Source organism: Dermacentor andersoni, chromosome 8, assembly GCF_023375885.2.
Source record: "Dermacentor andersoni chromosome 8, qqDerAnde1_hic_scaffold, whole genome shotgun sequence".
In the NCBI taxonomy this organism is placed as follows: Eukaryota; Metazoa; Arthropoda; class Arachnida; order Ixodida; family Ixodidae; genus Dermacentor; species Dermacentor andersoni.
Genome location: NC_092821.1, coordinates 131,699,861 through 131,722,909, shown reverse-complemented (window position 1 = coordinate 131,722,909; position 23,049 = coordinate 131,699,861). Strand labels below are relative to the sequence as shown.

Below are 23,049 nucleotides of genomic sequence, written 5' to 3'. Positions count from 1 at the left end.
AGAAGAAACTCACTCACTCACTCACTCACTCACTCACTCGCTCACTCACTCACTCACTCACTCACTCACTCACTCACTCACTCACTCACTCACTCACTCACTCACTCACTCACTCACTCACTCACTCACTCACTCACTCACTCACTCACTCACTCACTCACTCACTCACTCACTCACTCACTCACTCACTCACTCACTCTTAAACTTGACCCGATTTGCGGGACTTCAACTCACTTGAACCACACAGAGAAGGTGAATGCGCGGAATCCAAAAAAAAAAAAAAAGAAATGAATTGCAAGAAGCAGGGCAGAAAAAACGCAAAAACGGGACAGCTCTAGGATTTGCCTGCGGCCGCGGATCAGAGTCAAACAGGAATTATCCTGCACTGGCGCCGAAGTGGAAGGCGGCCGTCATAACTTGCTATGGTCGCTCGGACGGAAAAAAACTCAGGCTGTTTACCACGCGTCAACCGCGTGAGAATTTATGGCTCGCGACTGAAAAGCCCACATAGTCGTAAGAGGGCATCCTTTACGCGCATTGCGCATGCGTGGAGTCCATACAGAGGACGAACTCCAGAAAGGCGTCAAGACAGACAACAAAGGGGAGAAACAAACGTGTTATCTTAAGCTTTCGGGCAAGAAGGGTCTTATCTGGGAAATTGTGGCAGATAGGGTGGTTTTACCTGCCGATGCGTCACAGTAATAAAACCGTGCTGTCTGTTGCCAGTTAGGGCTCACGTCAGCTTATCGTGGCTCTAATTCCCTGTGCTCGGCTAAAACGCCCGCGAAGTCCATTCTAGATCGACTCAGGCTGCTGGTCGGCGAATTGCCTGTACGCTGGTCACTCAAAACATACTGCATCACAAGAGACAAACTTATATTTCGATATATGTCTCCTGAAACATCTGCGCGCAACCTCTGCTTTTTTTTTTTTTTCAACCAGCTATATATGTATACTATATACGACTTTCTAAACGAACAGTGAACCTAAATCAATGTTAGGCTTTCGCTGCTTCTGCAGCACTGTTTTATCTCAGCACAAAAGGCGTAACAGAAACAGGAGTACTTGCGATCGGCGCTTATCTTTCAGCGCGGTGAGAATCCCATATATTTTCACGACTGTTTTCACCTCTGACGTGGAGCATTTCTTCCACGAGTGCCAGGCTTACGTCAGAGACGCGCAGACCGCAGCCCGTGTCTTAGATAATGCATGTGCTACCACGATAATGGAACTCTCTTGCGACCGGTGATTATTTTTATTACAAAGCACGTGCGTTTGAGTTGAAAGTCGCGCTCTCCGTCACGCTGGTCAGAGAATGAGATAATAAAATTTGCTGGCAACATGTGGAGTATAGTCTGACGCAGAGGGCAGGCGCACATTATTACGTTGATTGATGTTACTTTTCTCTATTACCGTCGACGTAATAGCGTCATCGATAATGATAATGACGATTTAAGAATAAAGCGCTTTTCTCTCGGTCTCTAATCTGTATGTCATTATTATTGCTATGTCCCGTTTCACGCCAGCGCATCGCATATCCCCACGCATTGACCACCAACTCAAAGTCGAACCCATCTTCGCTCGCAGTGACCTCTTCTTTCATTCGCCTCTCGTCCTCGCCATCCGTCAATGGAATCTTCTGCCTGGCACCATTGCATCTGTCATTGACTGCGAAGCGTTTGTAACCAACCTGAAACGTCACCTTGAGCTGTAACCTTCATCCTTCCCTTTCCCCCATATTTATATATGTGTGTATATATAACGCTACTCTCTGTAAGTGCTTGTTGCTATCTGTCTTTATATTTTGAGTTCTTCTTTTCAACATGCTGTTAAAGACCAGCGATTTCTGTACACGTCGTAGTGCTGCGTTGCTTTGTGCTTACCGTTATCCGCCCCCTATGTAATACCTGCCCGGGCCTTTAGGGTAATTGAATAACATAATAATAATAATAATAATAATAATAATAATAATAATAATAATAATAATAATAATAATAATAATAATAATTCGATTTCAATACATATGTACACCTGACACGTAAGGAAAAGTGAGGAGCAGGCTGGACAATCAACAATTGGACAATCAATCTCGTTGCTTTGTAATTTACTAAGGGCAGCGCGGGAGTCCGTAAAGATTGCAAACTTCGATGCGACAAACTCCTCTTGCACGATGTATTTCAGTGCAACTTTAATCGCTGCTAGCTGCTCAGTTGTTGACGAAACTGGATGAGGTATGTGAAATATCAGTTGTACTTGAGTCGAAGGGCAGAAAAATGTTGCGGAGGTGTCTTGACTGTGGCTGTGTACCGATTTATCTGTAAATACTTGAAGATAATATGGAACTCTTTTGGACATGTGAGACAGCTAGAGCCAATTGGAATTTTGCCGAAACAGGCATATCGGACTTTTTGTGTGTGCCAGGGATTGTGAGACGAATGGGAAATACGTGTTTGGTGATATCTTTTGGGGGCGGAAGCGCAACTGAAGCAGCCTGTCATTACTGCGAGCAGTGTTCGTAAACAATGCCACCATTTCGAGGAGCAATAGACCATTCGATGAGCGGTGCACCTAGCGCTCAATATGATATAGAGTTGTCTGGTCTGCTTTCAGCCTCAGGGGCAACCGATGAGCTTCAGCGATTAATGCAACAGATTGCGCCTTACGAGGTAACCCTAGCATTAGTTGCAGGGCAACGCGATGATCTCGTTCCAGTTGGGCCATGAAAGTATAGGGGGCACATTCAGGACTGGTAACGCATACATCATGCCTAAGAGTACAGACAACTGGTACACTTGCAGAGCCGTTGTTTGGTTGCATTCGGTACCTCTAGCGGCCAAGGTGGCCACACACTTGAGGGATTTCGATTTGCACGGTACAGATTTAACGGCAGGACGCCAAGAGATGTGATCATCCCCAATTGAGTCCAAATAAGGGTGTTGTTGCACCCAGCTTATCGGCGTCTCGTTAGGGCACAGTCGGCTCATTGTTCGACGAGCGCGTTGTTTAGGATGATATGCTGTTGCAGCATATCATCCAAATCATTATACCATTAATCATTATATCATTAAGCAGCATATCATTAAAAGGTGATATCTGCAGGCCAACTTCACCCAAGTACTCCGAAGTCGTGTTCAGAGCGCTTTGCAAGCTTGTACGAAGTCGCCGACCAAGGGGCGAAGGGCCGCTTATCCACAGGGCAATATCGTCTGCATAGATAGCTGTATACCCACAGGAAAGTCGCTGTCTCGAGGCAAGCGACTTGGAAGCGCGGCGAGTACGGTGTTAAACAGAAGCGGCGATGAAACGTTACAATGGGGGATACCGTACTGTACATGGCGGGATCCACTTGTAACTCCTTCGACACGCACATTCATCCGGAACTCCGATCGAAAATTGTGCACAAAGTGAAGCAGACGACGCAGAATTCCCGCGGTTGCAAGTGCGAAAATAATCGTCTTATGAGGAACCGAGTCGAAAGCTTGCTGTATGTCTAGGAAGAGCATGTAGGCGGAATGTTTGTTTCCTTCAGCAAACTTAAGCGCTGAGACAAGGTCTGATATGCTGTCCAGAGCTGAACGGTGGCAACGAAAACCACTCATGACATAAGGGAAAAAATTCAGCTTCTCTAGCATAACATCTAGGCGAAACAGGATTAATCGCTCCATTAACTTGATGATATTAGAAGTTAAGAGGTCAAGGCTGGTAGCACTTGAGGTGGCTTTCAGGGCGCCCAGACCTTAAAATCGGTATTATCACTGACGATTTGCATTCAGCAAGAATTACCCAGGTTCTACACAGTTAGTCCTCCAGTATACAACCATGAAAGCTCTTATCCATCTTCCGAAATGCTTGGTACGTCACACCGTCTTCACCTGTGGCAGTGGGGCGCTTGGAGACGCGGAGCGCATGTCGCAGCACCTCAAGAGTGAAGCCTGCCGAATGGATCTCGCAGGCTGGACCATGTATGAAGCACTTATGGTGCTCTGACTTGTCAAAGAAGGAAGCCCGCCATCTGTGGTGTCACTGGACATAGCAGAGACGAAAAAGTCGGCAAATGCCTCCGCTAGAACTTTTGGTGTCAGGCCAGTCACTATGCACAACGCAGCCGTATAGGATGCTTGCAGGTTTCAGGATTACGAAGAGCCTTTAGTACGCGCCGTACACTACCAAAACCAGTTCCAGTGTGCAGCGAACTACATAAGGCTACCAAACTCTTGCGACAAAGCTGTTTTGTATGCCGCCGTATGGCTGCATCAGTGCAGTTATAGAGAGGAGAGTCCAGTCGGAGCGTCGTTTAGAGCGCTGTGCCCGCCTTTAAGCGTGGCGTAGGCATGCGCGGAGCCGCAACAGCTTAAGATCGGGGTTTGGTTTGCCGATCCTCCGTCGTCGTCGTACGGTAGCTTGTCGTAAGTATACTCACTCATTTGAACAGACTGTCTTGAGATGATGCCTCTGAGATTAGTTGGCGGAACTTGTCCCTGTTTTTCACTGTATAGTCGGCAGCCTGGCGGCCCGCAGTATGAGAGAGAGAGTGTGAGAGAAAGAGGTTATCTCCGGTTGGCTGCCCTGAACCGGGGGAGGGGCAAAGGGATGCGATAGGTGAGAGAGAGAAAAAGAATAAAAAGAAATGTAAAAAAACTACCCACACACACATACAATACAGAACTGTTTCTGTGGGCACTGTCACGCAGTCTGCGAAGGCGTTCCCAGTGTTACACGGTGTTACCATCCCATCCTACGCCACACAGTGTACAGTCAAGATTATGTGTTGCTGTTAACCAAATGGGTAGGCTATCTGAGTCCCAGGGATCAGCTTGACATGTCCAGGCTAAACACACAACTCTTGTTTATACCGCAAGATCTATTGTGGAATGCTTCCTTCCTGTACCTATAAATGTAGGGGAACCGTCGACCATTCAGTATTTGCGGATCATTCTTGATAATATAAGCTCGTTAATCTCTGTCCCACGACTGCCAACACCACCGCGGATGGTGGGCATTAAAATATCAGCATAACACAAACGACGCACCACACCGAAAGGTTAAGCACTCAAGTAGTGAGGTGCCTGAAGGACGTGTAGGCCGGTTGTATGTGTTTGCCGCTGCCGTAATCGCACCCCTGAGGCTTACAGTAAACCTGTATACTCAAACTCGTCATCACAGATGTCGTTTGTATCAAGAACCGCGAAATCCAAGTCAGCGCGTACGTGTACTGATGCTTATGAAGCACTGCGCGTATGCGCCGCGTCTACACACTGGGAAAAGCCACAGGCTGGTTCCGCGCATTGTGCACTCACAAAGACTGCAGTCGATATTCGTCGTTTCTTACGTTAGTTTCTTGTAGCTCTATAATATCTGGTGGAGCCTTCATAGCGATGAGTCAAAGAACTAGATCAGCTTGCCGCTGTCGAAGCGACCAGACATTCCATTGCAGCACAAAAGGGTGAGGCTGTAGACAATTGATAAGATTATTTCCGTTATAATAACTAGTGAAGGCCGTCGAAGACTGGAACGAGGGCCTCCAAAAGTTGTTCTGCTCCTGACGCTGCTGGCGTCTGACGACCAGCGACGAGAGATCTGATGATGTTGACAAGAATATTCAAAATATTAACAAGTTGAACATCATCGTTGGGCGAGACCTGTTTAGGTACAGTGTTTGGAATGCTCTCCACTTTGGTCGCAGTCTTTGTAGAGACTTGTTCCGACGATTTCGATAGCAGCGCTGGTCGCGATGACTGATAGGTAGAAGGTCCCGCCCCTACACCCTCCTTTTCGATTCGTTGTGTCTTTGTCATTCCTTGAGCGCGCATCTTTTTGCTTGGCCGAGGCATTTACAGTCACTGAACCACCACTACGGCGACGCACGCTTTCATATCCTGCTGCCTTCGTTTTCGGCTTTTTCTCTTAGTGCCTTTAGTTTATCTTTCAATGCGGGGCATCCTTTATCCATTGCGTACTGTTCGCGTTACAGTTAGGGCAGCGATATATCTGACTTTCACAGGAATCTACATGATGATTCCCATCGCATTTGACACAGACCAGATATACGATGGAAAAAACCCTGAACATGACCAATATTAAGAGATATGACATTATAAGGGCCTTGGTACGAAAGCCCGAACAGGATAGCGCACAAGTGAACACACTTTACATGGCTAGGCAGCGTTCCACAGCTAAACAGTATCTTCATACACTTTGATGAGCCCAGCCTTCGAACGCCAATTATTTTGCATGATGGCGTGCAAACGATTATGCTCTTAAAAACCTCGTCTTGGAGTCTCAAGCCGACACCAAAAACGACAACAGTTGCTATATGCGCACCCTGGCGCATGTAAGACCGCATGCGGACATCACTGGTTTCAGAAAAACTAAGCAGAGTTTGCACCATCATATACGATTTGTTGTGTGAACACCAATAATATTTTTCCAAGTACTCACGAGAACCTCTTGGATTAGTCCAGGGGCAGGTATGAAGAAGAAATTATTAAGTTTCTGTTGGAAGGTAGCATTCAGGCATACCATCACGTCGACTGGCATGAGAGCTACTGTCGTAGTCAGGGTGCTGCTGTATATGATGACCGCTTCGCTTAAGGAGGATGCCGGAGTCGTCCGTCTTGAATGGCGTTGTTTGGCAGCTATGAAAGCATCCAAATCTTCTGATCGTGAGTCAGAAAGCTCAGAGAATCAGTAGCGTCTGATTCTAGTGAAGAACTGAGTCGTCTGTGCTGGCTTCCAGACGACTCCAAGACCATCTCTTCCATGGCGAGCTCTGCGGGAAGGATCTCCCAGCAGAGTAGGAGTCTTCAGTGTTCAGCACTAATGTCGTTGCCTGTGAGTGACGCACGAAAAAACACATAAATAGAGAAAACCTTCAGCGCCAGAAGAAACCAGCAGCCGAGAACGAAGCTTCGTCGTCGCTTTTTCTTTTTTATCTGTATAGCGACTTGGATAATAACGCAACACTGTCACAACGCAAAAAGCTAATCACATTAAAGTTCACCTGCATGCATCTCTCGGACTCTGTGGCATTTAGAATGAATGCAACATCGCGTACGTTCCTGTGCATGCACGAGGAAACTGTGCAGTCCAATTAAACCAAGAAACTACAAGGTTTGCCGACTGTGAACCAAAAAGATTAGCCCGCGAAGCGAACTTATCTAAGTTTCCCGTTTTGATTATGGAGATTAGCTCTGTAACGGTCCAACACAATTACACATCAAAGAAAACGAGAACAACTTGTTCACTTTTATTTCTGGCCATTGAGAGCACATTCGTACAAAAAGAAAGAGAAACAACGAAACGTTATTTGGGTTAAAACTTTATTGTTACAACATGCATGAGTAATTGTTTTTGCTGAACTATCAACAGCTGAGACCTTGTTCCGGTGTAATGAAAACGCCACTATCGGCTGTGCCTTAAGTTTGGCGTGTTTAAATAAAAATTTCAGTTAGCGTAGCACATATGATACTTTGAGCCTTACAGGGTTAGACATCTGGGTAAATAGATACGATGTTAAAACTTGAACTCTACACTTCAGCCCAGTGAAACGAGAACCTACCCTTTAAGAACTGTCACTGAAATTCGGATGTACTTTTATTGGCCACATGCTGCTTTGAATAGACTTTCAGCTGTGATGAAAGTGAATTTTGTCAATGATGTTTGCAAAGACACCGCTTGGCACGACAAAAAAGACATGCCAGACATTGTACAAGTGCCCCCGAGATAGTATTAACAGTCTACCATAAAGACAGCATGTAATGTAAAGATAACACAAAGTACAACGTATTGTTAAAAAGAGAAAGAAATACCGCGCAAACAACTTCATGTTAGCGGGTACGATCCAAGAGCTAGAGTTTTGTGAAGGGTGAAAAACGGAACTCGGTGATTTGTAGGTCCGCAGCTTAAGAAAGCCATTATATTAACTAATTTTGACTAAAAATCTGGCTTAATCTAATTGACTAAACAAAGTATCTAGAATGACTGGGGCTGTATGATATTTGGGCAATCAGCGCTTTGAATGAAAAGATTTGTTCGGAATGAAAAAAACGATCGAATAATTTCGAAAGAGCCTCTGGCCTGTATGACTTGACTTGAAGCGAGTGCGTTACATGAATACATTCGCACTGGTGCTCTTGGCATGACCTCCGGAACAGCATACTCGAAGGCTGCAGAGAAATACGAATATTCTGCTAAGTCGTAATGACTCATTGCACTTTTACAATAAGGAAACACCCACCCTTTCCACAGGGGAAGCTTGATAATCTTTCCCTCCCCTTTTTCCTTCCACCAATGTAGGGTAGCCAACGGGGCTTAGTCCTGGTTCACCTCCCTGCCATTCATTTATCGTTCTCTCTCTCTCTTTTGATGAGCCAGAAAACACATTGAAGGGAAAGACTGCTGGCGGCGGCCATCTTGAAGTTCCCGCACCTTCTCCCTATGATGTCGCAGATTTTTGACAGAAACTACTCACAGTTTAGTTAACGACATCGATAATGAAAGAAAGGCGCTTACCGGCAGGATGGTGGCCGTGTACTTGCTGAAATGCAGTAGTTCAGTGCAACTGGCATGAGGGTTGCAGCGCGCATGCTGATAAATTGTCAACTATAGTTAATGATAACGACACCTTAACAGGCGCCAAGAGTCCAGCTTTCATCAATTTTAAATAAAATCTGAGGCCTGCTTTTGAGCTTCACGCGAGAGGTGACATGTACATGGCACATGGATTCGCTTTTGACGCACAACAAACAAACAATCAATCAATCTAACAAACAAACAATCAAACAAACTTTCGTGTCCGAGCACCTTGAGCTTCGAACAGTGAAGTGACATGGGTAAAAGCACGAAGGCGGTACTCTCTGAGTTGCGTCACTTCCGGTCAACGACATAAGTGCTAACAGCCAAGCGTTTAGTTTTCTAGGAGTTCCACTGCGGTTATCCGAGGAGTATAGACAGACCCTCACACCACCTACATGCTATATTTTTATACTAAGAGAATAGCAGCAAACTATAAAGAGGAATAACATCAAGAGGTAGACGTAGACAAAGTCACAGGAAGCTGGTTTTGTCTGTGTGTACTTCTCGATTCCCCCCCCCCCCCCCCCCTTTTCTCTTCAAGTTTGCTGCTATTCTCTTAGTATAAACCAACTAGCCCAATAAGCACCTCTTTTCAACATACGTTGCGTGAGATTCGAACACAGACATAGGTGGAGTTCGACGGTAGTGGTTTACCTAACCAGTTTCACTTGAAGAGCTCTGTAGCTGTACACGCATGGGAAGCGACGTCCAACCTTTTCTGCCATTCAATTTCGAAAATTTGTTCTCTGTAGGCTTTGCATTCGCGGTTCAGCACTCCAGACCTATACACCACGTTAGGCGACACTACAACGTTACGGGTGCACATCTCTTCCTGGTCAGGACAGCGATGTCAGGGTCGACCAGCGCTGCACACAGTGTAAACAACACTGGGTACTCACTGAACCGCGCCACTTCCATCCAGCGTAAAGTTAGCAGCTAAATGTTCTGCTCTAAGATCGCCCACGTGCGGCTGACCGAGGATTTGTTCTTCGCACGGCACTCAGACCAAATTTGGGCTTCCAAGCACCGACACAGGAGGTGCTTTATGGTGCTTGTTTGGCAGAAGTGTTTAATTTACTTCAAACGCGCGGAAGGTTCTCATCGATGTAGCAGGGCGTGCACATAAGTTTAGAAATCGTCATGGTCCGCACATCTCGAATGATGGCCCCGCCCCGGGGACTGTGCGCGTCCATTCCGGGTCAAGGCACCGACGTCAGGGTCATTACACTGCATACACCGTTGTATGACGAGCTTCTTGCTGAACCGCACCACTTTCGTTGAACGACATACAGGTGTCGACAGCTAAATGCTCAATTATAATAACTATCCTTACTACGGCTGGCCGAGGTGTCATCCTCACATGACACTGACACGACCCGATTTTCGAACATAGGAACGGGTGAAGTTTGACGGTGCCGGCTTAGCACAAGCACTTAATTTCAAGAAGCACCACCGTTTAACGTGGACGTCTCTGTTACAGCCAGGGGCTCAAGGTCCGCACACCGCGTTCGGCGGCACCACCACGGTACGGCGGGCGTTTCTTCCGGGTCAAGAGACCGACGTCTGGGCCGGTGCCGCGTACACCGGGAGTACGACGGGGTACTTGCTGAACTGCACGGGTTCCAGGCCGGCCATGGGGCCGTCGGGGTCCACGGGGGGCGCCGAGTGCACGGCACTCCTGGGCGGCACGTTCACAGACACAGAACTGACCGAGGTTCCGTTGAGGAACACCCCGGACGCAGCCAGCGGGTCCAGAGCGTGGATGGCCATGAGGGCGGCGCGGTAGCGCCAACTCTCCATTGCGGCCCAGAGGACGCCGCCACTGAAGACCAAGATGCCGATTGGGATGACGACGAATCCCAGGAGCCGCAGGGCCGGTACGGACGAGTTGAAGCCGACCAGGATGAAGAGGATGCCCGACAGCTTGACGAAGAAGCCGAGGAAGATGACGCTGCCGAAGCGCCACGGAGATGGGCCGACGTAGCGAGTCGTTTCTTCGTCAACGACGCCGCCCGAGCACTGGCGCTCTTGGCATGACCTCCGAGACAGCATACCCGAAGGCTGCAGTGAAAGACGCGGGTAGAAAGCTTGAAAGCGATGCTAGTATAATTTAGGGGTGTGGTTTTACTATGGTTACGGGGGTAGCTTTGTAATTCGAGAGTTGTTGTGAAAGAGTTGTAATATACTACGTGCGGTTACAGTTAGTATACTGTAGGACAACGAAAGTGTTCGACAGCTGTGAGATGTGCTTGACCATCAGGTGGATAAGAGTGACCTATCGAACAGCTACGAATGAAATCGTAAGGAAACAGGGAGTGTCCCTGCATTCGAAACCAGATCATTGTGTTTGAAAGTCCGGAAACACACGAGAAATATTTGAGAATAATATTCGCAGAAAGCGTGTGGAAATGGTGCAGAAACCGTTGAAGATGCTCTGGAATATTGTCACTGTATCTATACAGCGATTAAAACACGGAAGTAATAAGCCTCCCCGAGGCCTTAATTCTAATGGGTGTAGAGCCTACGTCAACAAATCTGTGGTGGAGGCTATCCACTTCAGCCACCAATTAATTATGTGCAAGGAGCATGCAATTTCGCTACATTTCTGCATAGTCAGGATCATAAAAATTACAGATACAGAACAGATTAATAATTTTCATGCCTGACGTAAAGTATTGTGAGAAAAAAAGAATGAATCATATGAACCCGCTACAGAACAGCATATATACCCTTGCCGAGAACAAACCCCCAGCCATTTATTGTACAACTATTCTTACTTAAGCACTTTACACATAGGCTTTGCTTAAATTTCCAGCACAGGTCATATCAGAAGTGTTTTCAGAAGTATTTGGCACATTTTAAATACCATCATTTTCATCAGCGCCTCTGCCTGTGATTTACTGTCTTGGCGTGCACCACTGCAACAGCAGCAAATATCAATGGTGTAAGGAAAAAAAATATACGTAATGAAGTAAAAAACATTTTGAACAATGAAATGTTCTTTGCAAAAATAGATTTACTTGTTTAGATGCAGCAGGAACGTCAAAAAACCAGTTTATCCGCCACCCCGTTTAAGAAGACGCTCACATCATCATTATAATCGACGCACCACCGCTTCGTTGTGATTATTTGTTTTTGGCATTACTCTTGTAGCGTTTGATAAACGTGTACTCAATGCTTCGTTGCCAGCATCACTGGTATTGAGCTTCGAATTCATGCGCACTAGAGTTTTTTAGCGGTTACACCACTGAAGGAAGCTTCTGAGTGAGGGCTATGGCCTTCACACACAAAATGAATCGTGGCACATAAAGCGGGCTATTATGAGCGAAACTGCGCTCTATGCCCAGATGCAGAGGATTGAACGACAGGAGTTGACATTGTGCACCTCGACAGTCCACCGTTGTCGGATGACATTACTTTACGACCTTGGCAAGGCGATATATTTAGTTTTCAGGCCATCCAAGCTTTACTTGACTTTTCAAAAAGTACGGGTCGGGACTGTAGGCTTTGAGTAGACCTAATTGTTTGTTATATGTTTTACATTCTTTTTCTGCCGTCATCGGCAGCCATCATGCTCCTCTTTCTTCCCTCTTCCCCTTCACCCAGTGCAGAGTTGCTGCCTAGAAGAATGCACTTCAGACCGATCTCTCTGTATTTCGAATCATTAAGCTTTTTTTCTCTCTCTTTTTGTTCATCAGCATTCGATGATGCAAGTTGCTGATGATCAACGGGCGTTTAGCAAACATGCCTGAAATATGAATAAATTCACAAAATTTGCCCGAGGAATGTGAGTACACGCCAGTGTTGACTCTACCACTTGCTGGCGGTCCCCTGTGCCAATTCTTGCCTGCTCCTGTGTCAGGCAAAAGATTCTTGCCACAACGAAGCGAAATGACATGTAATCACAAGGCTGAAACCTCTTCGCGTCAAACATTGCCGTTTTTCTCATTTGTGCTTGCAGTTTGACGAACAGGTGTATTAACTTAGGCGCCTTCTCTGAGACAAGAGCGCAAAATTCGAACCTTGACAACGTATGTATACGCTGTGGCCATCAGTAGCCTGCCATATTAATCACTCTAGCAATTCGACCTAGCTAAAACGCTAGCACCAACTTTGTGGCTGTACACTTCTTGTTCGCCGGAGTTATAGCGTAGTTATTTCGCCATGTGTTGATACGCGTTGCAGAATACCTTTGGCCAATCATTATTTCTGTATCGGAATTGCCAGTTTTTGTCATGTAACTATTTTATGTCGTAAAAAAAAAGGCCCAGAAGTGGAACTGTACAGTAGACAGTAAGCTGCTGTTTAAATTGAGAATTACAACCATTATAGACTGGCGGTAAGCTTCTACATAAACTTTCTTCCACAGGTGTGCCTTAATATGAATGATCAACTCGTTAATGCTTTCACGTAATAGAATTGCGTATAGTCACCGTGACGAAATAGCGTGGGCTTGAAGTGACCACTTGAACCAGTCTTGATGTCGCAATATGTCAAGTGTAAATCTGGGGCAGAATTCGCAAAGCCTTTCGTTCGCGAGTGCTCTGATTGTTGTTGACTGTAGGCCTTCGCTAATATTAGTCCAGCAACAGGATTGGCTGGAACATTCTCTTACGAACAATTATAGCTAAGAGATTTTTGCAGTGAAACTGTTTATGGCTCGAGTTCCGCGCATTTCTCGTGTGCAATAGCCGTGGTCCTATCCCGAAGATAGTTCACAAAGGGTCCAAGCGCAATGGCACATACCCCAGTGGACTCCGGGTGGTGGGCTTCGGGACCCGTAACACGCCCTTGAACTACCCTTGTGACACTTGGCACCCAAAGAGGTCCCAGGCGCAAGGGTAAGAATAGAATTTTTTATCATGCTATTTACTCATCATAATATAGGGTTACAAAACAGAAAAAAGAACAGGGTCAAAGGTGTATACAATAAAATACAAACAAAATGGCTAAAAAAACTGCAGTTAGTGGTGTTAGCAATATAAAAAGCTGAAATTGTAAAGTTGCATTGGACCTTAGCCCAAAAACCGTCGGCCATGTCTGCGTTCGCACCACCCTCTGTTTGTCGGCGTTACAAGCGCTTGCGTATCTAGTTCCTTTTCATTTACGTCTCCCGTGGTGGCGGTCCCGTCTTGCACACGAAGCAAGCCAGCCTAAGCATGTTCTAATGGTCTTAATGAAGCGAAATAATCGTAATTAGACCCAATTATTTACCGTACTGCAGCTTTAAAGATGTCATCTCGATGAATGCAGAGCAGTGAAGCACACAGAAAGACAGGAATCACGTGGGACCCCTTGCTATTCCTGGCGTTCAATGTAGTGTTTTACAGCCCTTTATTTATCGCGATCAGCGTCAACCAACTCTCACGATTGTGACGTGAGCTCTAAAGCTGTCTTGCGCGACCTTTTAGCACTGCCAGTGTGTTCCTAAAGCACCAACCAAACGTGCCACACTTTTACAAAATGTGACATGTTTTGCTTTCACAAGTTCTCAATTGCACGGTAAGATAAGATTATGGTACACCGAGTTTTTCTGATACTATACAGAATATTTAAAAATTACCTGTGGCAGATAGTGCAGTTATAGTCCTAGAGCTCGGCTACTCGAAGAGGCGGACATTACTTGAACGAGACATGCACGTACGACTAATTAGCACGACACTATTTGGACTTTAAATAATTACTTCACATTGCGTATATTAATTTACGAATTGCAGCCGGTGAGCTCGCAAGGGACAAGTTCTCAGTGTGACACCAGTTTCAAAATATTCGTCCCCTAATTATGCGAATACCCTGCCGTTTCAGTTGTTTCTGTTATTCAATGCATAAAACAGCGTTTTCTTAAAATGAACCAGTGGAATACGAGCACACTTCTATCACAAGTCTCAATGACGCACATCTCTAAAGCGATCCCTTCCTTAGAATTCATTCTAATTGGAGATGCCTTGCAATCTCATTGGCTAGCTGCTATTTATATGGTGCGCATACCAAGAAACCAAGATAGGCATATTTGCACGTATGCTGACTGAGCATTCCACGAAAGGCTATGAAGTCAGTTATGAAAACTAAATTGCCGGGAAGACGATTCCAAAAAGATTCCGAAGACGATTCCGAATTGCACTGTGCGGTGCAAGTGAATTGCACGAATGTGTTCGAACAAAAATGCTGCTGAAGTTTAAGTGATTGTGAAGCCGGTTAGATGTGTCAGCCGGCGCTTCACGGGAAAGAAAGAACGACCCTAAATTACAGACACAATTGTGCAATAGACACGAGAGATTGACAGAACCTTGCGTTTGAAAAACACAATTGAGGTACCGTCATCAAAAGGGACGCAAAACTGGCAATTATAATGGAGCGTCATGAATCGGTAGGCTCCACATTCAACTGATATAATCATGAAAATATACAACTTCGACATGCTTAACTTCGGGTTTGTCGCTAGTTTCTCTTAGCTAGCGCGGGAATTTCCCGCTGGGATTTCGAATAACCTAGTTTATGGTCATTTCTTTATATGAAATGATCAAATTTTTGGGCGTTCTCGCTGATCAGTTGAAGCACACTTGTAAAATCTATTCGAAGTGTTCCTTTTTGTTTCTTTTCGCACAAGTGCTCGTGTCACAAGCACGTCCGCACTTACCTCGTTCGATGGCGGCGTTTCGGCGTGACCAAGGCCTCCTCCAGTGACACCGAGAACCACAAACATCAGAGGTCGTCCGCTCCTTCCAGACGACACTTGTTCGCGACGTCCGCCTTAGCAGACGCCATTGTCGTCTGCTGCACACCCTAGCGCCTGTGGCGTAACAGGAGAGCATAGTGCTCTCCAGTACTCCCTAACCGACATTTATTTAAATTTTTTTTGTACGTACGTGCGTCTGTGCCCCAGTTCTTGCTGAATTCGTCGATTCGCGTCGTTTCATTCTCGCTGCGCCATTTATACTCGAGGCTCGATCAGTTGTTGCTATAGCTCCCGATCGAAGGAGTTGGCGTGAGACTCGGCTTTCGCGTGTCAGGTGTGTGCCTGGAGGGTTCGTCGAGAGAGAAGAGTCGATATACACTTCGCTGTACGGCACTCTCCTTCTTTCCTTTCTTATTATTCGTGCGTTTCGGCTCGTTGTGCTTGTTTTTTGCCTTCTTTTTATATGCACAATCGAACCTCCCGGGAAAATGCCATCGCCAATTGCATCGTCATGGAGACAAAACGAGGCGTGACGTACGCGCTGGCGAATTAGAGATTGCTCCAAACACGATCCTTATCACTACGCCCAACCCATTAGTCCTGTGCACTACACACTCGGCACGCAAGTGCGTGTGAAGGCTGCCTATCACCAGGTGTCGCTGTGGCAAAAAGGGGAAACGTACGTGCCCCTCTTTTTTGCCGATAGGTGGCGGCAGTTTTCTCTGTAGCATTTGCGTGACAGCACCTTTGTTCTTTTTTATTTTGCCAGAAGCTATTTCGGACAGGACCTTTTTCCCTTTCTTGCTAACTATCAACAGGTTGAAGACTCGAGCGTTCTCGCGCGAATACATGCGGCTGGCAGATGAACACTGCAGTAGATTAACCGATATCACAGCTTTACATGCGCCGCCCTGGCGATGTTAAGACAAATATTTTGAGATTTATATCAGTACGACGTCTCTACAAAGAACGCGGTGCGAGGAACTCAAAACTACAAACACACATACGGAAGCTTTTGCACATTTGTTGCTGCACCTGGTTGTCTGGCAGTTTCAGAGGCCTGTTACGGGTTTGCGGGAGCACGTACTTAACCAGAATAAAGCATGCTACTCGCTATGATTCTGCGTTTGTCAGAACGCGGAAAAGCAAATAAAGGAAATAACGTTTTAATAGAACACTGAGCGGTGTGTTTAATGTCATGTCTCAAGAAAAAAAAACATCGCAGTTGCCCCCGGAAGAAGAATTGATAGCGATAATAATGTATTGGACAACTAGACGAAGCAATGTTCGTAGTTTCATCAGCCGTATAAATTACAGCAAACGTTCGCTTACTAATCAAATTAACGAGCACAGTTAGGCACAGCCAAAAAGCACGGTTGTCAATCAGGCAAACATGAGTAGAACATGAGTTTTCTTTGTTGTATAAGCTATGTATAAACTATGTTTTCAATTTTCCTTTATGGCTTGATCTTTACGTAAAACAATGTTTCACTTTTAAAGAAAGTGCTGTGATATTGTGATGTCCTTCAGCTGCTGCAATTGTTCGCAAAGGGGGCGGAGGATCCCTCAAGCCGTCATTTGAACGGCTTTTCCCTCCGCCTCCTTTTACACTGTACTGTGACGAAGCAAATAAAATCAATCAATCAATCAATCAATCAATCAATCAATCAATCAATCAATCAATCAATCAATCAATCAATCAATCAATCAATCAATCAATCAATCAATCAATCAATCAATCAATCAATCAATCAGATCTCATTCGATAATCGCGAACACTCGCTTTCACAACGCTGGCATGATGGCGATGCGGCGAGCGAATGCCCCTTGGTGCTGCCTCGCGCTTAACGCAAACATGGCGCGCGAGAACACAGAGTACACGAGGCCATCAGCCATCTCGGCTCGCCCAACGTTTGCCCCTCACTGCAGATTCCTACAAAATAGAGAAGAGAGAGGAGAGAATATAGAAGAGAACAAGAGAAGAGTGAAGAGAAGAGGGAAGAGAAAAAAGGGGGCAGAAGAGAGCTCTCTGTTCGGCCACATACCCAGTGCCGAATGTCGTCGGCTCTGCAAGACAACTAGCACATACCTAATTTTCCAAGCTATTAGACGACTTGAGCCAGCGCGTGAAAGACGTTAGGTTGAAGCGGACAAACCGGAAAGCGGGCACATTTTCCAAAGAATGCTGATAGCATAAATACCTAGGAATGCTATCGATAATGGTCTATATTTTGAGTCTATTCTAATGACTGAAGATGATCCTTTATGGGAATGAAATTTGCGCCTTCGAGTCCCTGTGAGCGCTTAGTCTTCAAAGACGGAATATTCGTGGAGAGACTTAGCACGGGGCGGCACGAGAACGTTCAAGTGGACTTCGAAATAAGTGTTGCATCCGTTTTCGGAGAAGCAGCTATAGCTATACCAGGATTAAGAAAATGCAAGTTGTCACTGCTTCACCTTTGTTAACAGACCCGTTCAGAGTCGGTTTAATCTGTGCAGCGTATTGGCCTAAAACGACCTTACAATTTTTAATGCATTGAAAGTTCCTGATTGATCGTTTCCTGCCTCTCTAACCTTTCCTTTAGTAATGCATTCATGCGCCATGCACGAACCGAGTAAATTGTCTCGAGCTTCTTTGAACTTTCTCACATTTTTTTCTTGCACTGACCACGCTTGAGAAGGTTTTTTTTTTCGTTGATACTCTGTGTAGTTTTTGCCGTGACGACACATCCGGTGGCCTTTCTGCCCCTCCGACATCGTTGGACACCTCACACCATGCACGGACTGTCTGTAGTGCGCGTCGTCGTACATGCGTTCCAAAGACGAGACGGGCGCTTCTCACCGGCCGAGCCCCCTCACGCTAGCAACACGCGCACGCTTCGCCGCCAGCGCCCGTGCGTGCTCAGTAAGCCCTCTAGGAATTTCCAAGCCGCAAACGCTTGAATGTGTGAGGCGATGTCTAATGAGCCGGATGGAATTCCACCTGCGTATATACTTCGACAAGCTGGGAGAGCACAGCGGAGGCGCGGTATATATACACGAATAAAAAAATCACCTCGTGCACCGGCGTACATATAGGGTGAATACAAGCTGCGCATCGCAAGACGCACGTGAACGTGATTAACTACTTGTTGGTCAACAAGCTCGTTCTACTGGCAGAAATGGAGGCATACGATTTACGATAGGCACGAAACTGTGCTTCGCAAGTAGACTTGTGAAGAATTTGGCAGGCGAGGCAGCTGTTACCGCAACAATGCTATCTTGGCCGAGGTAAGTTGCAACGGCCGTCATCATGCTTGATACTTGATCACGGTGAAAAAAAAAGAGGGAGAAAGAGATTCAAGTTCTTTTATTTTTATTGTCTACCTTGCGAAACGACGTAGTATACGTATGGTGCACGTCAACTTTTGAGTAGCTTTCAAATTCATGTACACAAGCGCGTTCCTCCTGTTTTGTGCTAGGCATCGAGCACAACTATGAGGTTAACTCAGTGACAAAGAGAAATGCGTAAATCAAACCCCTGATCACCAATGATCATAGTCGGAGAGTTCATTTCCCCCCAAGAAAAGGGAGGATGAAAACTCTTCAAATAAAGGTTTTTCCACCCCTTGTAAATGAAGTGATAACACCGTGAAGGCTCCGAAACTGGTGGCGTTTGCAAGGCAACTAGCATTTTTTCTTGGCACTGCCATAAATTTAGGTATGCTGCAGCTCCAGGAGTATTTAACGCTTCTCAAAACTGGCGAAAAATGGACTCACGATAAATGTTAAACAGAACACCAATTCAATATGCCACGTATTTTCAGAGCGCGTTTTTAGGAAGGGCTACAGGGCACGAGATTGCTAGCGGAGGGGTATGATCTGCGTATATTAGAAGATAACTTCAATTTTGCAATTACCACATGTTCCAAAATTATTGTTGCAGGTTTAACCTGTAATCTTTAGTTAATTACGTGCTTGATGAGTGGAATTGTTCGGCCACGTAATGTACAATGCGGGGAGCATAAAACAAGCCGCATAACTCGCGTATAGACCCCTGTGCGGAAGTGGCGATGTTTTCATTACTGATAAATGTAAATGTAATTAAAGAGAGCTACTTGGCGAGCCGCTGACTCTGCCTACTCGGAAAGAGAAGCAACAATGTTGAGACGCGTATGATTCACGTCTGCTTCGCGTGTCGTTGAAAACGACTCCAGCGCAGGCATCACTAAAATGTGCAGGCTGATTTTTCCACATGTAAGAAATGACAGCAGACGTGTGGGACCTCGCGGTATCGAGGTTCCAATTTCCAGGAAAGCTGTTTGTTTCGAGTAGTCGTACTGAAAATTTTAGTTGCTTGTAAAACAAAAAACCGCACACTTTAAAAAGTTGTACGCATATGACTCGCGCGTTGTCGCGGTTCTTCGCAGGCTGTATACGGATTTCGAGCAGTCAATTGCTATTTGTTTGTTCATTTTGCGTTTGACTTTACAGCTGCTTCATTGTGTTACCGCACCTACTCGTCCAGCTCTTCTTGCTTTTGCTTAAGGAAATCTCACCCTAGGATGTACTTCACACAGGCACTTCTAACTTCGCATGTATATTGGCCATATAATGTTCTGAATGGTTACAGTCTGGTGATCAATGAACGCGGACAAAGGAAAGCGAAGAACGAACCGCAAACACGTTGTTGTACATAGGAAGTCTTTAATGGTGATAACTTAGAGAAGTCAAAATGCTTTCGCATTCAAATCACGTAAGGGCACTTAAGTGACTGACACTTCATTCTCTAAGTAGAAGCTACCAGTATACCTACATAATGAAGATTAGTTTGGTGAATTCTTCTTTAATGCTATATTCCCTCTATTATCAGCACGCGCATGAAATGAAAATCTTATGTAATAAAGAAATGGAGCACGCCAATAGGTACAAAAATATAACAAGCTTTTAGTCAACCGAAAAAAGATTAACAGGTAGAAAATTAGGAATAACCTGAAAGAAACCTCAGATGGGGGCGACAGAGTCCTGGCAATGACAAATTGGTGCACAAGGACGCGGGTTTCGGGAACTCCCCCGTCGGAAAACTACGGAGGGTACTCGAGCCCCCGTCGTAGTCGGTGCCTATGCATATGACGGTATGCGAGCTTGAAGAATGTAATAAATTTCCTAGTAGTAACGCCATGTGACCAAGTGTCCCACATTTCCCTAATCAGGCACCGAACCGTCCTTTCTTCTGATGCGCCTAATTCCTTCACTAATAGATACAGGTTAGCCCATCTCCGTGCATTTGGAAGTCAGAACTACAAGCAGCTACTTGCATATACTTGCAGCTAATTCTTCGGAGAACACCGCAGATACGGTTGTAAACGGCGGCAGAACATTAATAACGAGAGCTACCTAAATTATTCATTCACGAATATTCCCATATATAATAAAGTGGCGACCCCACATGCGCATGTTGCGGAGATTCCGCAAATTTGTTGCGCTGACACGAGCCAGCCACAGGATCCGGGATTTTTGGAGAACCTTTGTTTGTTATACTGAACACGCTGCCATGAGTTATTTGCGGCGAGCTGAACAAAACGATGTCTAGTTCCTTGTAGAGCTCAATCTCGCCGAAACTCTTGCTCCTGTTTTGGCAGCTGAACGTCGCACAATTTGGCATGGTTATCGCGGCAAAGAAAGCACATCAAAATGCATGCGCCATATACCGCGTGTAACCCGCGGGACTGCATGGTGCCGGGCCTATACCGAAGGTATCCAGTCATGGCGACTGCATACACTAGAATTGTGAGAGGTGATGTTCAGTACGGTCAATGAAAGATGTGTATATAGTGTTACGGAAGGATGAAAGAAGAGAGAGGAAGAAGATCGGAGACGCTGGCTGCTGCATGCTGTTGGTGGTCAGCCATCTTGACTATTCTGACTCATCCTGTATATATATTGTAAACATAGCTTTTATATATTCGCAACATCTCCGTAACATATTGGTGAGAGGTGTGGGGTACCATGGCTGGAAACGGAGCTCCGTAGTGGACGTCGCATCACCGTCCGCACCATGAATGACGGTGAGCACGCGGGATCAACGTCGTTGCCGCCTCCAACGTCGCTGTCACCTTCGGTTGTCGTTGTGCAACCCAACGATTCTGGAACTTTCTGCGGGACCGATGGCGCCGACGTTGAAGAGTGGGTGGCAGTGTACGAACGCGTAAGTGGAATCAACAGATTGGACCCTACGCTTATGCTATATATAGCTAACCTGTTGTTCTACCTAAGAGGCACGGCAAAGGTGTAGTACGAAAACCAAGAAGAGAAGCTAACCAGCTGGGACCAATGCAAAGAGAAATTGACAGTTGTTTGGCAAACCAGCCGGCCGTAAAATTGCCGCAAAGCAGGAGCTGGCCTCCCGTGCCCAATCCCCCACGGAGTCCTATGTCTCGTATATTCAGGACGTGCTGGCACTTTGTCGTAAAGCCGATCACGACATGACAGAAGCTGAGAAGGTCGGGCACGTGCTTAATGGCATTGCTGACGACGCGTTTAATCTGCTCATGCGTAAGAGTTGCTCTACAGTTGACGCAATCATTAAAGGGTGCCGAAAATGCGAGCAGGCCAAAAGCCGACGCGTCTTGCAACCATTCGCCAGACTTCCCAATACTGGTGCAACGTCAACGTGTGAAGATCAACCTGCACAGCAGCATGCGTCGCCATTAGAGAACGTGGTGCGAATCGTTATACGTGAACTGGATGCGATGGCGCTCGCAACTTTCTGTTCGTGTAGCCCTGATGCTACCACATTGTCAGCTCCCCTCGTACAAGCCATCGTTCGCCAGGAACTTGAAAACATTGGTTTACAGTCTGTGTGTGCTGTCGCCAATCCCAGAGCTAACGAACGCTCTTCTATTATTTTCGCTTCACCCCGACGTTTCTCTCCACGGTATCGCAACCCGACTGAGTGGAGAACTGCGGACGACCAGCCGATATGTTTCGCCTGTCGCCGCATTGGTCATGTCGCCCGGTATACTGTCGCAACTCGTAGCCCTCAACACCTCGCACGCTGACCAACCTGAGCAGTTTTGATGGAAATACCCGCAATGTTTCGCCCACCGCTGAGTCTAATAGCGCCGCCAACTCTGCTCGGAACACGTAGTACAGCCGCTCACCATCGCCGCGCGGACACCAGTCTCGTTCGCCGCAAACATGTCGCCCATCTTCCCGTTCGCTGCAGCCACGTCACCTTTCGTCCCCTGTGGCTTTTGGCCGCACCCTTTCGGAAAACTAAGAAATGCAGCCCTCGGAGGTGGTGCTGCATTGCCGACTGCTGCAGCAAATCCTCTGTCTGTGCCCACACGGAGAAGTATAATTGACGTTAAAATAGAAGGCGTACCTGTCCAAGCACTCGTAGACACCGGAGCCCGCGCATCTGTGATGAGTGCTAGCCTACGTAGACGTTTAAAGAGGGTCCTCACCCCAGCAGCTACCCGAGCGCTTCGTGTGGCCGACGGCGGCGTGCTGGTTGTTCTTGGAATGTGTACTGCGCGTTTAATTATAGCCGCTCGCCCTACTTCTGTTCTCTTTGCTGTGATCGACAACTGCCCTCACGACGTTATCCTTGGATTCGACTTCTTATCCACTCATTCTGCTCTCCTCGACTGCGCGACCGGCGTTCTTCAGTTCGAACTGCCTCAACTCGCCGATGCTCTGAGTACCGCCCCACCGCATTTGTGCTCGCTTCAAGATGTGCGTCTGTCACCCTGGGCAGTTACTTACGTCACTTTGACCGCCCAGCCACAGGTCCCTGACGGTAAATATGCGCTTTA

At 46.4% G+C, this 23,049-nt stretch overlaps 1 protein-coding gene across 1 annotated transcript; it reads right to left on the bottom strand.

Annotated features, from left to right (window-relative positions):
- Positions 1 to 10,062: 10,062 nt before the first annotated feature.
- On the bottom strand, positions 10,063 to 11,119 carry LOC126525684 (uncharacterized). Its single transcript, XM_050173597.3, has one exon. It carries the CDS (start codon positions 10,624 to 10,626, stop codon positions 10,123 to 10,125), a length of 504 nt encoding a protein of 167 aa, XP_050029554.2. The 5' UTR covers positions 10,627 to 11,119; the 3' UTR covers positions 10,063 to 10,122.
- Positions 11,120 to 23,049: the final 11,930 nt, after the last annotated feature.

Excerpts from the sequence above, each read along its gene's own strand:
- LOC126525684 (XM_050173597.3), bottom strand. The coding sequence starts at position 10,626 with ATGCTGTCTCGGAGGTCATGCCAAGAGCGCCAGTGCTCGGGCGGCGTC.